At 38.6% G+C, this 15647-nt stretch overlaps 1 protein-coding gene across 1 annotated transcript in view; it reads right to left on the bottom strand.

The window, feature by feature from the left end:
* Positions 1–1840: 1840 nt before the first annotated feature.
* The window catches only part of bmp3 (bone morphogenetic protein 3), a 114997-nt gene continuing 101190 nt past the window's right edge, over positions 1841–15647 (bottom strand). Inside the window, exons 2-3 of the mRNA XM_043696224.2 lie at positions 6794–7701; positions 1841–5250 (exon numbers count right to left, since the gene is read on the bottom strand). Of these exons, the coding sequence (XP_043552159.1) occupies positions 5059–5250; positions 6794–7701 (1100 nt within the window). The 3' untranslated portion in view covers positions 1841–5058. The remainder of the gene's footprint in view (positions 5251–6793; positions 7702–15647) is intronic.

Below are 15647 nucleotides of genomic sequence, written 5' to 3'. Positions count from 1 at the left end.
AAAGAGGGTGGTTTGTATAGGGAATGAACTGACAGAGAAAGTGATAGATGTGGGTACAATTACAACATTTAAAAGACATTTAGAGGTACATGGATAGGAAAGGTTTGGAGGGATATGGGCCAAACACAGGCAAATGGAATTAGTTTAGTTTGGGAAACCTGTAGCATGGACGAGTTGCAGCAAAAGGTCTATTTCCACGCTGTGTGAATCTATGACTGTATGTATGCATTCAAAGATAGCTTGATCTTTGGAGAATCTTGCAAACTGCAAAATCCTTCAGAACTTATCCTCCTGTTTCTTGAAGTAGCTGGTGAAAGTGACAGAAATGTTAGCTGGGATATATGCAAATCGCAGATGGATTGACCTGATTTGTGGCAGCATGGAAAGTGCTGGAGATGAAAAGAAAGTTGAGGGTTGTCTGTTACTGACCTCTGAACAAGGTTTTGTGTGCAGTGCTTTATGTAGTGCTCTTCTACAGAATTATTCAGTATGTTTTATTTCAATTACCTTTTCTTCTATGGCAAGTTGAATCTGGGAATAATCTTTATCCCTCATGTCTGTCTTCTCTCCAGCATATTCTTTTGAAGGCAGTGAGCATTCAAGTGCTCCAAGTGCATCTTTATTGAGCAATAAGGCAGAATTATGATTTAATTGGATTTGAGATGATCGCACTATTTGATTATGTTTCGAGTGGAAGTTTTACTTTGACTTGTAAAACAATAATTGTTAGTGGCAAATATTTTCCCTTCTATCTTTAGACATGAGCAGCCTCACATGATCAACTATCATAGAGTCGTAGAGATGTACAGTACGGAAACAGACCCTTCGGTCCAACTCGGCTGTGCCGACCAGATATCCTAACCCAATCTAGTCCCACCTGCTAGCACCTGGCCCATATCCCTCCAAACTCATCCTATTTATATACCCATTCAGATGCCTTTTAAATGTTGCAATTGTACGAGCCACTTCCTCTGGCAACGCATTCCATACATGTACCACCCTCTATATGAAAAAGTTGCCCCTTAGGTCTCTTTTATATCGTTTCCCTCTCACCCTAAACCTATGCCCTCTAGTTCTGGACTCCCCGACCCCAGGGAAAATTCCTTGTATCTGTATTATATCAAGTGATATTCTTTATCACATTGATCTCATGCAACCAACATCCCCTTGATCAATCTCTTCCAATATAAAGTCACTGGTTTTGACTCAATCAGTACATTTTATAATAATATTATAAATATCTTGCTATACCATTAGGACCAAGCTGTCTTTTTAAATACTTCATAAGTCAAATGACATTCCAATTCAGCTTTTGGTTAGTGTGTAATAATGTCAGCTTTTAAAAGACTTGAACCTGGACTGATAGTTACATATGTGAACTATCCAATATGGACTTAAGTCATACATATCAGGAACATTCAAGTTTAATCCCTCATCTATAGTTAGCTTGCTGATCTTAGCCAGGCCAGTGATCGGGCAGTGCAGTTCCAAAAGAGTAACTCAACTCGGATTTTTGCTCTTGATGCTCAATGATTTGTCAATTTTGACTGTAATACCACTCTGCTAGCACTCACAATCATGTGCACATTGTGTTTTACCTGCACAAATCAGTGACTCCAGGAGAAGAGAAAATTGTAAATACTGTATGAGATTTCCTTTTAGAACACTTAGAAATAAACTAAACTGAATAAGCTGTAGAGAATACAGAGAATACAGCTGTAGAGAATACAGCTTTAACAGACAGAACCACAGAAAGAAAGAAAATAAATAAGCCTTATAAACCATACCTAAAGTGATCAGGATTTAGTTCTGATAAAACATTGTAAGGAAATAATGGTGATTTTGCTAGTTACATAACTAAATTTATTCATTTCCAAAGATAGTGAGGAAAGTTTCCATTAAAGCAATAAAACACTATTAAACCAGAAAGCTCAGACATCAGTAGTGACAAGTGCCCTTCACAGTTTCATTTCAGATGCTTTGTCGTGTTCAGGAAACTGAAGCTCATATTATTATTGTATTTAATAAACATTCCTGCAACCAAACAGTGAAACTGGTCAAAGAAGGGAAGAAAAAACTGCAGCCAAACATAAAATAAATTAAAAAAGCATTTCAACAGGGTTTCTTACCATATACAAATATGTACTATTTTAAAACATATTGTACAATACTATATCTTAACTAAATGTTTACAGGAAGCTCTTTACAATGAATGAAATTTTGACTTTTAAAAAAATCTGCTGCAGTCAAATCAAAGTAACACACCAACCAAAACACACCGAATTTGAAAATATATTGTCATATATGTTCATAGACATAAAAATGCACTTAAAAACTATACAAAGCCACTTAATTTCATCCATCCTTAACTATTGTGGTCTTATGGCCAAAGTTAATGTTGGAAATATTGTTTTTAATAAATGAATTATAATTGTGAATTGAGCTGCACATTTGCATTTGAAAACAGAATGATACACAGGCAAGCTGCTTCACAGATGTCAGTGTATTACGACATACATTTTTAAAATTTATAACAGAAAAGCATGCAATTTGACTTACACTAGTTTAATGGAGTATAAACTATTCAACTCTGATGGAGATAGAATGAGAAACATTCATTCAATTGGCTTGTGTTTCAATTGGCAATTGATTTTGGCTGTTTAATAACACATCCACTTTTGTAGCAAATCTAAGATAGAATTATGTACAAAGCTTTAAAATTAATAAACGCATTCAAATGTGTACCTACTTAAATAGCGAAAATATATTTGAATTTTTAAAAACTACTGAAAAATTACATGGGTGATTACTTCTTCTGAAATGAATATAAAATAATTTCCTCTAACAAAATGTTTGCTTATTGGATATACATACAAAGAAATTAAGGTTTTCTTTACTGTTATAAAGTGGTGAAAGCAGTTGACACTGGATCTAGAACTCACCTTTGGGAACAACATAAGAATAAACCACCAATAGGCAGTATGTATGATAAGCATAAAAATAATATTGAAAAACAAAGAGCAAAAGAATATCTCTACTGGACTATATGAGCACTCATTAAAATATCAATATTGTAAGGCACTATCCTCAACCGTCAATGTTCACAACTCTGACTCCATTTGGTTTCAGATACATACAAAATGATTTATCCAGACCTCCCTATCTGTGGAGACCAATGTCATGCATGATAATTGGATTTCTTTAGCCAGAAGAAAGTTTAGATTCAAACAAGGTCCAGATAAGTTCTTCTTTCTCCATTAAATATTTGGAGTGACAAGTGGAATGCAATAATTTTGATTAAATCTTAATCATTTACACATTTGGGTTGATTATCACTAAAATTTATCTTTACATTGAAGAGACAAATGGCATAAGCCAGTGGTTTGAGATAAAGTTGGAATTTAAGTTTAGTAAAAATAAAAACACAAGGTGATAGAAACTATGTATTATTATTGATTGTAATGTTTGCAGCAGAAAAGCAGATTTTGTCCATTTTTAGAATTGTAATTTTTTTTTTACATATGGAGAATGGAAGTTCTTGTGATCTAAGTACAGTAGGTTAGAGTAAATATTATTACTGGGGTAATCTGTAAATATTGACAGCATTGTTGACTTGCACCATATGTGATGGACAAATGTTGATCAATTAAACTGGAGGCTAACTTTAACCCACATATAATTTTTAAGCATCTTCAATTTCATTTTAATAATTAAATAGATGCTTTTTATTCTTTAAGAACACATATAGGTATGAAATTTCACAAATTACTTCCTTTCCACTGAGAAATACATTACTCAAACAAAGCAATATATTTTAAGCATTGCTAATGAAGAACAGATGTTGCCTTTTTAATCTAAATACAGAGCCTAGTCCAATCTGTTTTGTCTGAATAAGATGTAAATTGTAGGATATTGTATGAACAAATAGTTAAGACAAAATTAAAACTCTAGATTATGTTAAGAAATATAGCAAAAATGAGCTAAATATTAACCAGATTTGATTTGAGGAGCATCTAATGGACTAATTTTGGACCTGAGTGAATTTAATACTTTGCTGGGAAGTATTTTGTAATGAATGGAACAGCATTTAATGGGAGAGTAATTATTGCATTTGTGATATTCTAACATATCTCTTATTGTTAATTGATTTGGTATTAAGTAGGGCAATTCAGGAGGCAGGACTGGTGTAGTCTCTCTGTTTATCTTCTACTAATTTGGCTCCCTCACTTGTTTCCTCGAGCTTACAAAACCCTGCTTGCAGAGCTGTTTCATTTGACCATTTGGAATTGGAATGGATATTTCTGAATCATTACAACTGTGGTAGTTACTGGAGCTCCCTGGTTTGTTTTAAGCTATATCAGATTTGTATTTAGCCATTTAGCAAACATTCTGTAACTCTGTCTGCTTGGAGTGAGCTTTTTGGAATCATACAACATCTTCACAAATATTTTGTATTAAAATGCTGCTCACTGACATTAAATTAAAAATTGTGCACTGATCATGTGGCTTACTTTACTGTTGTAGTACATAACAAATAAATTGTTATTTTTCAACGAATACATTTGCATTGATTTGTATAGGTGATTTACATTTTGAATTACTTAATTATTTAAAAGATAATGAAATAAAATTCAAAGAATAAAATAAATTGCCCACAGCAATCTGTAATTGGCTGGGTGGACGAGATGGAGCTGAAGGAAGGGGCCAGTGCATCATAAACAGCCTTGAAACACAATATCTTTAGAAGGGCAATGGCAAGTTGTATGAAGGAGTCTTGAAGCACTTAAAAAGAAATTTACAATAAACACAGTTCCATCTCAGAATTCTGAATTCCAGACACAAATGATCTACTGCCTTAATCTGTTGTTGGTCCAGAGAGTTGCGCATTTAAATGCAGGTGAATGGGTTTGTAAATAAAATGATAAATTATCTTTCTTCTGAAGGCACCATCAGTTTTCATTTGTTGGAAGACTTCCTTTTGATGTTCAGAATGAAAACGAACAGAAAACAAAATGTCAGCAGTGCAAACCCAGAACCAATGTGCGTACTCCTGTGGGGTTATCTGCAAGCACATGACTCCACTTTCATGTTTGGGTAGACTTTCAGCACAATATTCTTGTTTTCATCGACAAAGAGGATGCTTAACGATGACATTTTCTCTGGTACGCAGCATGGTTCGGGAATCCCTGGAACCACGCCGACTGCTCTCACTATACTTTGAATCGTTGCGTGGTTTGAAGGCCTTAATGACTAAAAGAAAAAGGAAAAAAAATTACAGAAACACAGTTTAAGTGTTTTATACTTCTGTCTATCTTACAGTGACAGCTTGTGAATAAAATACACATTGTGTTCTGGCTCTTAAATCTCCAACATTTTGGAGGATAAATGAATGTCAGATACAGATTCATCATGATCTAAATTGAATAGTTGAACAGACTTAAGAAGCTAAATGGCCCACTCTATATTCTTACAAACAAACCTGTTTTACAGATTCAGGATTCAGATTTGTGGAGATGAACTCCTGGTCCTGGAAGTTCACAGGTTTTACAACATAAATGAAGTAAAGAAAACCATTTAAATTTATAAGTTGTACAACACAGAATTTAGCACATTTTTCAACATTTACAAAGAACTTGATGAAAGTACGCAGCCTAATGCCAGCAATATTGTCTCACAAATGCTAGCTAATGGTTATTCTGTCACTTTTCCTATAACTTGATGAAAAAAAAACAGGCTAATGCCTCCAATAAAATAGCAGGACTGTGAATTTGATGAAAGTAGATCAAACATTTCATTACACCTCTGAAGGAGTGACTGGTCATCCTCATCTATACAGATCTGTTAAGGGTAATTCTGCATCTCTCATTAGCTGATTGTAACATTCCATTGGCAAATGCACTTAACACATACCATATTCAAATGCAGCAACATCTGGATAATATCCAGGCTTGGGCTGACAAATTGCAAAATAACATTCACACCACACAAATGCCAGGAAATGAGCATCTCCATTAAGAGACAATTTAACCACTGTCCCTCAACATTCAATAGGGTTGCCGTAATTGAATCACCTACTATCAACATCCTGGGGTTTACCATTCAGCAGAAGCTCAGTTGGACTCACTGTATAGATACAAGAGCAGGTCAGAGGATAGGAATACAGCAGTGAGAAACTGGCCTCTGATTCCCCAGTGCCTGTCCACCAGCTACAAGGCACAAGTCAGGCAAATCATGGAATACCACCCACTTGCCTGGATGGGGGCAGCTCGAACAACATTCAAGAAACATGACACCATCCAGGACAAAACAGCCCGCTTGATTGGTAGTACATCCACAAGCATCCCTTCCCCCCCACTGTCAATGCTCAACAGCAGCAGTGAGTAACCTACAAGGTGTATTGGAGAAATCCAAAGATCAGACAGCACCTTCCAAACCCACAAGTTCCACCCAGAAGGATAAGGACAGCAGATACATGGGAAAACCATCACCTGCAAGTTCCCCTCTAAGTCACTCATCATCCTGACTTGGAAATATATCGCTGTCCATTCAATGTCATTTGGTCAAAATCCTGAAATTCCTTCCTTAAAGGCGTTTGACTCAACATACAGCATATGGAGTACAACGCTTTAAGATGGAAGCTCACCTTCTGAAAGGCAAATCTGGATGGACAATGAATGCTGGCCCAGTCAGCAATGCCCAAACCCCAAGAGTAAATTTTTAAAAATTGCTGGGGAATAGGTTGCCAACCAGATTCATAAGATGCAAGTGAAAATATGAAAAAATGAGCACCTACCTTGAGCATTGGGAACTGGCAGGCACCTGCACAATAATAGGCATCAAAGGACTTGGGAGAGATTATCCACTCACTCCATCCTATGTCTGCGAAATCCACTTTCAAGTAACGGCGAGCACAGTTTCTGGGCTCATTCCACTGTCTCCGTCTTGCTTTCCTCAATGTTTGTTCATCATACTGAAGCGTCTGTGATTTCTGCCTGTTACCCTTCCTCTGCTTTGACTTTCTCTCCCTGTCTGCTGGCCGAGGATGTAGCTTTTTATATGGTCTTCTTGTTTCCCACGCAGTAGCTTCATTGTACTGGTACTCTGCACCAGGCAATTCATTGTTGTGCAGGGGCAAGAGTAAGTTAGTTGATCGTTTCCTTCTTACTTCAGATGTCCTGTTTGCGGTATTGATTCCTAAACCCTGCACTTTGCTAACAAACGATCCCCGGCGTCTTTGAAGAGTGCTCACCACAGTGTCCAGTTCTGAAATTGCAGAGTCAATTGCGTACACCAAGATATAAGGTGAATGCTTTAAAAGTAACTGTTTCCAGAAGGTTGGAGCAGAAGGCATGATCTCAATTCCAATCAAAAGGTCATCATTTGACTTTAGATGGTTAATCACACTTGTGATGTCTTTCCACTGCCAAGACAGAAAGTCTCGATAAAAAGTGGATGCATTTAGCACATGATGACCCAGAATTCTGGTGATATTGTTAGCAGTGGCAAAAACCCAGATTGAAAGATCAATGTTGATTTGTTTTCTGCGTAAACGACGACTGCAGCCCTTTGAGGACGGGCAAATATTGCTTTTATTTTTTGCAAGATCGGCTGTATAATAATGTAAGGTAGCAGCCAAAATGTCTTCAGATTTTGACAGGGAAGTCAGATTAAAAGTATGAAGTTGCTTGTCTCCAATCCGCCCTATAATAATAAAACAATAAAAGACTTAACATCATCAGTGTCAAAATTGAATAAAATTGCAGCATAACGTCATTTATGACATTTGACTGCTCACTTCATCCCAATTTATTTTGTGTCATGCTTGCGTGACATCCTTTATTTCATAAGATATGTTCCACTGAAGTATATTAATTGACAAAATCTATTCACAAATGATAAATGATGAGATATTATCAACTTAAATTCTACAAGTTACATGAAATCAAAATTCTTTTTAAATATTGTATTTTTCTGAGGGTGTACATTTGAATAATAAAGGTTACTCATTACATAGGGGAGATCAGGATTCCAAATAGTGGTGCTCGATGCAACTTCTCACTTTAACATTTTCAAACAATCAGCAAAGTTAAACATACAGAGAAGTTGTGAGTTACAAATGTTAAGGAAGTTGTATTAATGACCAAACTTACACCTTGTCCATTTGACGCCTGTTTATAACAAGTTTTGCTTCTGAACCAGAATATTGAAGACTGAAGTCAACAAGTTGATATTTGTTGGCAATGTGGCCATGATAGTCAACCCAAAATAAAAGCAGATTAATATTAATAATGCATTCACATGCAGCCCTACCCATTTGAAGCAAATTGCTATTACCAATAGCAGTGTGAAGGTAAATCTGGGAAGGTCAGGAGAAAGGGTAGAGTGGCAACACTACAGAATGAACACAATATTGTGGAAGCACGGGTCTTGCTTTTGCTCACGACAGCAATTTTAAACCTCAGATTTCCAACTAAAACTTATCATACATCATGGCATTTAAGTTAACCTTTGAAGCCTTCACATAGCCTATGAAAAGCAGCTTCCACTTATATACTCAGAATACAATGTGAAGTGCCAAGGTGGGTGTAAATAGTCATTATTTTTAGAAGAACAATAACACTGGCAATTAACAGATAGTGTTTCATGATTTATTGGATAAATTAAACGTAAAAAAATTTTAATTACAATCAATATGTTTTAAAACTGCCAAATTATTGTCTTATCTGACACAATGTATGTTAAATTCATCCTGAATCATTTTGACAATAGCATCATCAAAAGAATCCCACTTTGGATCAGATGTGGTTCTTCACTTTCAAATTCTTCCCTGAGCAATAAATCATCTTGTTCTCTAGCCAATGAATTCAATAATCCTCATCTTTTGTACAATCTGATGACAGTTTGCACACTGTTGGCACCACACAATTTGATAATTAAAAACATCAGGCAAAGCAGAATGCTTTGACTTTTTTTTTTCTGTTGACCATCCACTTATGTATGAATATGATTCTTCAAAGATTTTTTGAGGCCACATTTAAAGGTTGAACCATGAGCATTAGGCTCCTCCAGTGCAACTGCAATGTGAATGTTATTTCTTTGAAAATACTTCTTCATCTCACAATTTATATGGGACATGAATCCCTTCCTAATGAATGCTTTTATTTATGTAGACCATCAGAGCAATCAGTCCACACATTATCAATCTAAAACCTCACTTTACCCACATCCATCCAAAGTATCGCATTTTGTTGCTGAAAAGAGGAGTCAAATTATATGCCAAGCACATGATTTTTGACATTATTGAGATGGGGTTACCTAATCCACTGGGTCTGTGGTGAAATGTCTTGCACCTATTGGTGATGGCTGCTGCTTAGGAGCAACAGTCTTCCCAATGCGATTGGAGATAATTGCCATAGCTTAAACAGTGGTGAACTCTTCCACCAGCATATGAAAGTGCCTTGCACTTGTTTAAGATGGCTACCCAATGAGTGGGCCCAAAAGAAAACACTAACATCCAAATACACTCCCATTGCCAACTTTGTCATTCTTCCGTCAGGTGTGCAACACATACTGGAGTTCAGTGTACAATCTCAGATGACATTTCAGTTGAAATGTTTAACTGAGGCTCACTCTGTCTGATTTGGTTCTTCAGGTGGGTGTTCTGTTTAAACCAGAACAGGAAAGTCTCCTGGTGATATGGTTGATCTTTTCCTCAATCAACTTATTCAGAAATGGGTGAACTGGTTATTATGGTTTGTGGAAACCTTAACGCTGTATGCTGAATAATTGAAATGACAGTGATCATATTTTGATACGATTCACTTTAGCTAAAGTGCCATGAGTCATTTCTGAAAGATGGAAAGAACATCTCACCTTTACAATTGAGAAGCTGCATTTTCCTCCTGCTCACACGGGATGGCGCTATTGAGCTATTAATAATAAACTGGTGAGGTTACAATTGAATTCAAATTCAGTAGGGTCGGGAGTTGCCAGTTACCAACAGTGATTAACTAAATTACAGATTTATTTACTCAGTAACAAAATTGAAAGTTGCTTAACCAGACAAATATGTTAAGAGATAAACAAAAAGACCCTGAATCAAGCAAATTGACATTTTAAATTGAATTCTTGTGGAATGTTGTAACGTACAGAATTTAGATAAAAAACTATTCTCAGAAACATTTATAATTAAACTGAAAGTTTTGGTGACAGTGACAGTGAGTGTCCAGCAGTTTCTCAGTTATAAAGGCTTCCTCTGTTAGTTGTCTATGCGATGTTTCAGTGTATCTTTCAGGAATATATTAATGACAATGAAACACTTCCAAGTTCAATAACTAATACTATGTAGTCAATATTTTTTGATGTAAAGTTTTCAATGTAATCTAAAGGTCCTGGAAAATAGTCTTCTGTCCAGTGAATGGGAATGGGAATTTGAGCCTTGGAATGGTGATCACACGGAATCTGCCCTACTCTCTGTGCTCGGAGATATGTGCATAAAGTGGTCTGGTCCTCGCACCATTTAAGGAGCTATGACAACCTGAATGTGGAGGAAACTGACAATGCAGCTTTATCAGTTCACTAAAGCAGGAGATCAGCCAGCTTAAAACTGCAGAAGAATCAAACAAAGTCACCAATTTCCAGAGGCTTTTTTTATTGTCTGAACTGTAATATCCTATTCAGTTGTTAGATCCCATCTCCATCAAAATCAGATTCGTACACGTGCATTGGCAGAAATCTGGCCTGCAATTGTGGCCAAGTGATTTAGGCAATCACATTTTGGTCTCCCTGCGTAAGTCACCATCAATCATGGCAGGGGTGGGGCAGCTCTTGTGGTGCAGTGGTAGTGTCCCAAACGCTGAGGCAGATGGTCCAGGTTCAAGAAACACAAGACCTAGAAGTCACAGAATCACAGCAGAATCTGGAAGAGGAGGCCGTTTGACCCATTGTCCCTGCACCAGCTGTTCAAATGAAGATCATTATCTAGTGCCAGTCTCCTGCTTTTCATCCCAATACCCGTGCATGCAATTTTAATTCAAATCATATCTAATCCCCTCATGTATGTTTCAACTGAACCTGCAGCCACCACACTTTATTTCACACATCAAATTTACTCCTTTGCAAACACTTTAGATCTCTGCCCTCCTGTTCTGGTTTCTTTTACAAGTAGGACACTTTGCCACTACCCAGCCGATCCAGTTAGCTCATGATTTTGAAAACATCTATCAAGAATCTTCTAAGCCTTCGTCTCTCCAATGAGAATAGTTCTAACTTCTTCGACCTATCCTCATAACTTAATTCCTCATCGCTGCACCCTGTAATTCACATCATGAACTCTCTCCAAAGTGTTCACATTCCGCGCTCTCTCCAACATGTTCACATTCCACGCTCTCTCCAACATTTTCACGTTCCACACTCTCTCCAACATGTTCACATTCCACACTCACTCCAACACGTTCACATTCCACACTCTCTCCCACATGTCCACATTCTGCACTCACTCCAACATGTTCATATTCTGAACTCTCTTCAACATGTTCATATTCTGCACTCACTTCAACATGTTCACATTCCACAATCTCTCCAATATGTTCACATTCCGCGCTCTCTCCCACATGCTCACATTCTGCACTGTCTCTAACATGTTCACATTCCACACTCACTCCAACATGTTCACATTCCACACTCACTCCAACAAGTTCACATTCCGCACTCTCTCCAACATGTTCATGTACCACACTCTCTCCAACATGTTCACATTCCAGACTCTCTCCAACATGTTCACATTCCAGACTCTCTCCAACATGTTCACATTCCATGCTCTCTACAACATGCTCACATTCTGCACTGTCTCCTACATGCTCACATTCCACACTCTCTCCAACATGCTCACATTCCACACTCTCTCCAACACGTTCACATTCCATGCTCTCCACAACATGCTCACATTCCACACTCTCTCCAATATGTTCACATTCCACACTCTCTCCAACATGTTCACATTCTGCACTCACTCCAGCGTGTTCATATTGCTTGCTCTTTCCAACATGTTCACATTTGTCGCTCTCTCCAACCTGTTCACATTCCATAGTCTCTCCAATATTTTCACATTCTGCACTCTCTCCAACATGTTCACATTTTGCACCCTCTCCAACATGTGCACATTCCACGCTCTCTCCAATATGTTCACATTCCACGCTCTCTCCAACATTTTCACTTTCCACAGTCTCTCCAACATGTTTACATTCTGCACTCTCTCCAACATGTTCACATTTTGCACCCTCTCCAAAGTGTTCACATTCCACGCTCTCTCCAACATGTTCACATTCCACGCTCTCTCCAACATTTTCACATTCCACAGTCTCTCCAACATGTTCACCTTCTGCACTCACTCCAACATGTTCACATTCTGCACTCTCTCCAACATGTTCATGTTCCACACTCTCTTCAACATGTTCACATTTCACACTCTCAACAACATGTTCACATTCTACAGTCTCTCCAACATGTTTACATTCTGCACTCTCTCCAACATGTTCACATTTTGCACCCTCTCCAACATGCTGACATTCCACACTCTCTCCAAAATGTTCACATTCTGCACTCACTATAAAATGTTCACATTCTGCACTCCCTCCAACATGTTCACATTCCGTGCTCTCTCCAACATGTTCTCATTGAGTGCTGTCTCCAATATGTTCAAAATCTGCTCTCACTCCAACTTGTTCACATTCCTCGCTCTCTCCCACATGTTCACATTCAGCATTCCCTCCTTGTTCACATTCTGCACTCTCCCCAACATGTTCATATTCTGCACTCTCTTCAACATGTTCATATTCTGAACTCTCTTCAACATGTTCATATTCCAAAATTTCTCCAACATGCTAATATTCCACACTCTTTCATACGCTCTCCATCATGCTCACATTCTGCGCTCTCTCCAATATGTTCACATTCCGCGCTCTTTCCAAAATGTTCACATTCCACGCTCTCTCCAAAATGTTAACATTGAGCACTCTCTCCAATATGTTCATAATCTGCCCTCACTCCAATGTGTACACATTCTGTACTCTCTCCAACATATTCACATTCTGCATTCTCTCCAAAATGTTCACATTCTGCGCTCTCTCCAACATGTTCACATTCTGTGCTCTCTCCAACATGTTCACATTCTGCGCTCTCTCGAACATGTTCACATTACATACTCTCTCCAACATGTGCACATTCCGCGCTCGCTCCAACATGTTCACATTCCACACTCAGTCCAACATGTTCACACTCCACAATCTTTCCAACATGCTCATATTCCACTGTCTCTCCAAAATGTTCACATTCTGCCCTCTCTCCAACATGTTCACATTCCACACTCTCTCCAACATGTTCACATTCCAGACTCTCTCCAACAACTTCACATTCCGACTCTCTCCAACAAGTTCACATTCCGGACTCTCTCCAACATGTTCACCTTCTGCACTCACTCCAACATGTTCACATTCTGCACTCTCTCCAACATGTTCATGTTCCACACTCTCTTCAACATGTTCACATTTCACACTCTCAACAACATGTTCACATTCCACAGTCTCTCCAACATGTTTACATTCTGCACTCTCTCCAACATGTTCACATTTTGCACCCTCTCCAACATGCTGACATTCCACACTCTCTCCAAAATGTTCACATTCTGCACTCACTATAAAATGTTCACATTCTGCACTCCCTCCAACATGTTCACATTCCGTGCTCTCTCCAACATGTTCTCATTGAGTGATGTCTCCAATATGTTCAAAATCTGCTCTCACTCCAACTTGTTCACATTCCTCGCTCTCTCCCACATGTTCACATTCAGCATTCCTTCCTTGTTCACATTCTGCACTCTCCCCAACATGTTCATATTCTGCACTCTCTTCAACATGTTCATATTCCAAAATTTCTCCAACATGCTAATATTCCACACTCTTTCATACGCTCTCCATCATGCTCACATTCTGCGCTCTCTCCAATATGTTCACATTCCGCGCTCTTTCCAAAATGTTCACATTCCACGCTCTCTCCAAAATGTTAACATTGAGCACTCTCTCCAATACGTTCATAATCTGCCCTCACTCCAATGTGTACACATTCTGTACTCTCTCCAACATATTCACATTCTGCATTCTCTCCAAAATGTTCACATTCTGCTCACTCTCCAACATGTTCACATTCTGCACTCTCTCCAACATGTTCACATTCTGCGCTCTCTCGAACATGTTCACATTACATACTCTCTCCAACATGTGCACATTCCGCGCTCGCTCCAACATGTTCACATTCCACACTCAGTCCAACATGTTCACACTCCACAATCTTTCCAACATGCTCATATTCCACTGTCTCTCCAAAATGTTCACATTCTGCCCTCTCTCCAACATGTTCACATTCCACAATCTCTCCAACATGTTCATAATACCGTGCTCTCTCCTACATGTTCACATTCCACCCTCACTCCAATATGTTCACATTCTAGACTCTCTCCAAAACGTTCACATTCCGCACTCTCTCACACATGTTCACAATCTGCCCTCACTCCAACGTGTACACATTCTTCTCTCTCTCCAACATGTTCACAATCTGCCCTCACTCCAACGTGTACACATTCTTCTCTCTCTCTAACATGTTCACATTCCACACTCTCTCCAACATGTTCACATTCCAGACTCTCTCCAACCACTTCACATTCCGACTCTCTCCAACAAGTTCACATTCCGGACTCTCTCCAACATGTTCACATTCCACACTCCCTCCAACATGTTCACATTCTGCACTCTCTCCAACATGTTCATGTTCCCCACACACTCTTCAACATGTTCACATTTCACACTCTCAACAACATGTTCACATTCCACAGTCTCTCCAACATGTTTACATTCTGCACTCTCTCCAACATGTTCACATTTTGCACCCTCTCCAACATGCTGACATTCCACACTCTCTCCAAAATGTTCACATTCTGCACTCACTATAAAATGTTCACATTCTGCACTCCCTCCAACATGTTCACATTCCGTGCTCTCTCCAACATGTTCTCATTGAGTGCTGTCTCCAATATGTTCAAAATCTGCTCTCACTCCAACTTGTTCACATTCCTCGCTCTCTCCCACATGTTCACATTCAGCATTCCCTCCTTGTTCACATTCTGCACTCTCCCCAACATGTTCATATTCTGCACTCTCTTCAACATGTTCATATTCTGAACTCTCTTCAACATGTTCATATTCCAAAATTTCTCCAACATGCTAATATTCCACACTCTTTCATACGCTCTCCATCATGCTCACATTCTGCGCTCTCTCCAACATGTTCACATTCCGCGCTCTTTCCAAAATGTTCACATTCCACGCTCTCTCCAAAATGTTAACATTGAGCACTCTCTCCAATACGTTCATAATCTGCCCTCACTCCAATGTGTACACATTCTGTACTCTCTCCAACATATCCACATTCTGCATTCTCTCCAAAATGTTCACATTCTGCGCTCTCTCCAACATGTTCACATTCCGCGCTCGCTCCAACATGTTCACATTCCACACTCAGTCCAACATGTTCACACTCCACAATCTTTCCAACATGCTCATATTCCACTGTCTCTCCAAAATGTTCACATTCTGCCC

Source organism: Chiloscyllium plagiosum, unplaced genomic scaffold, assembly GCF_037043375.1.
Source record: "Chiloscyllium plagiosum isolate Xiang-an unplaced genomic scaffold, Cpla_swu_hap1 HiC_scaffold_1, whole genome shotgun sequence".
Lineage (NCBI taxonomy): Eukaryota > Metazoa > Chordata > Chondrichthyes > Orectolobiformes > Hemiscylliidae > Chiloscyllium > Chiloscyllium plagiosum.
This window is presented reverse-complemented; position numbering and strand designations above follow the sequence as displayed.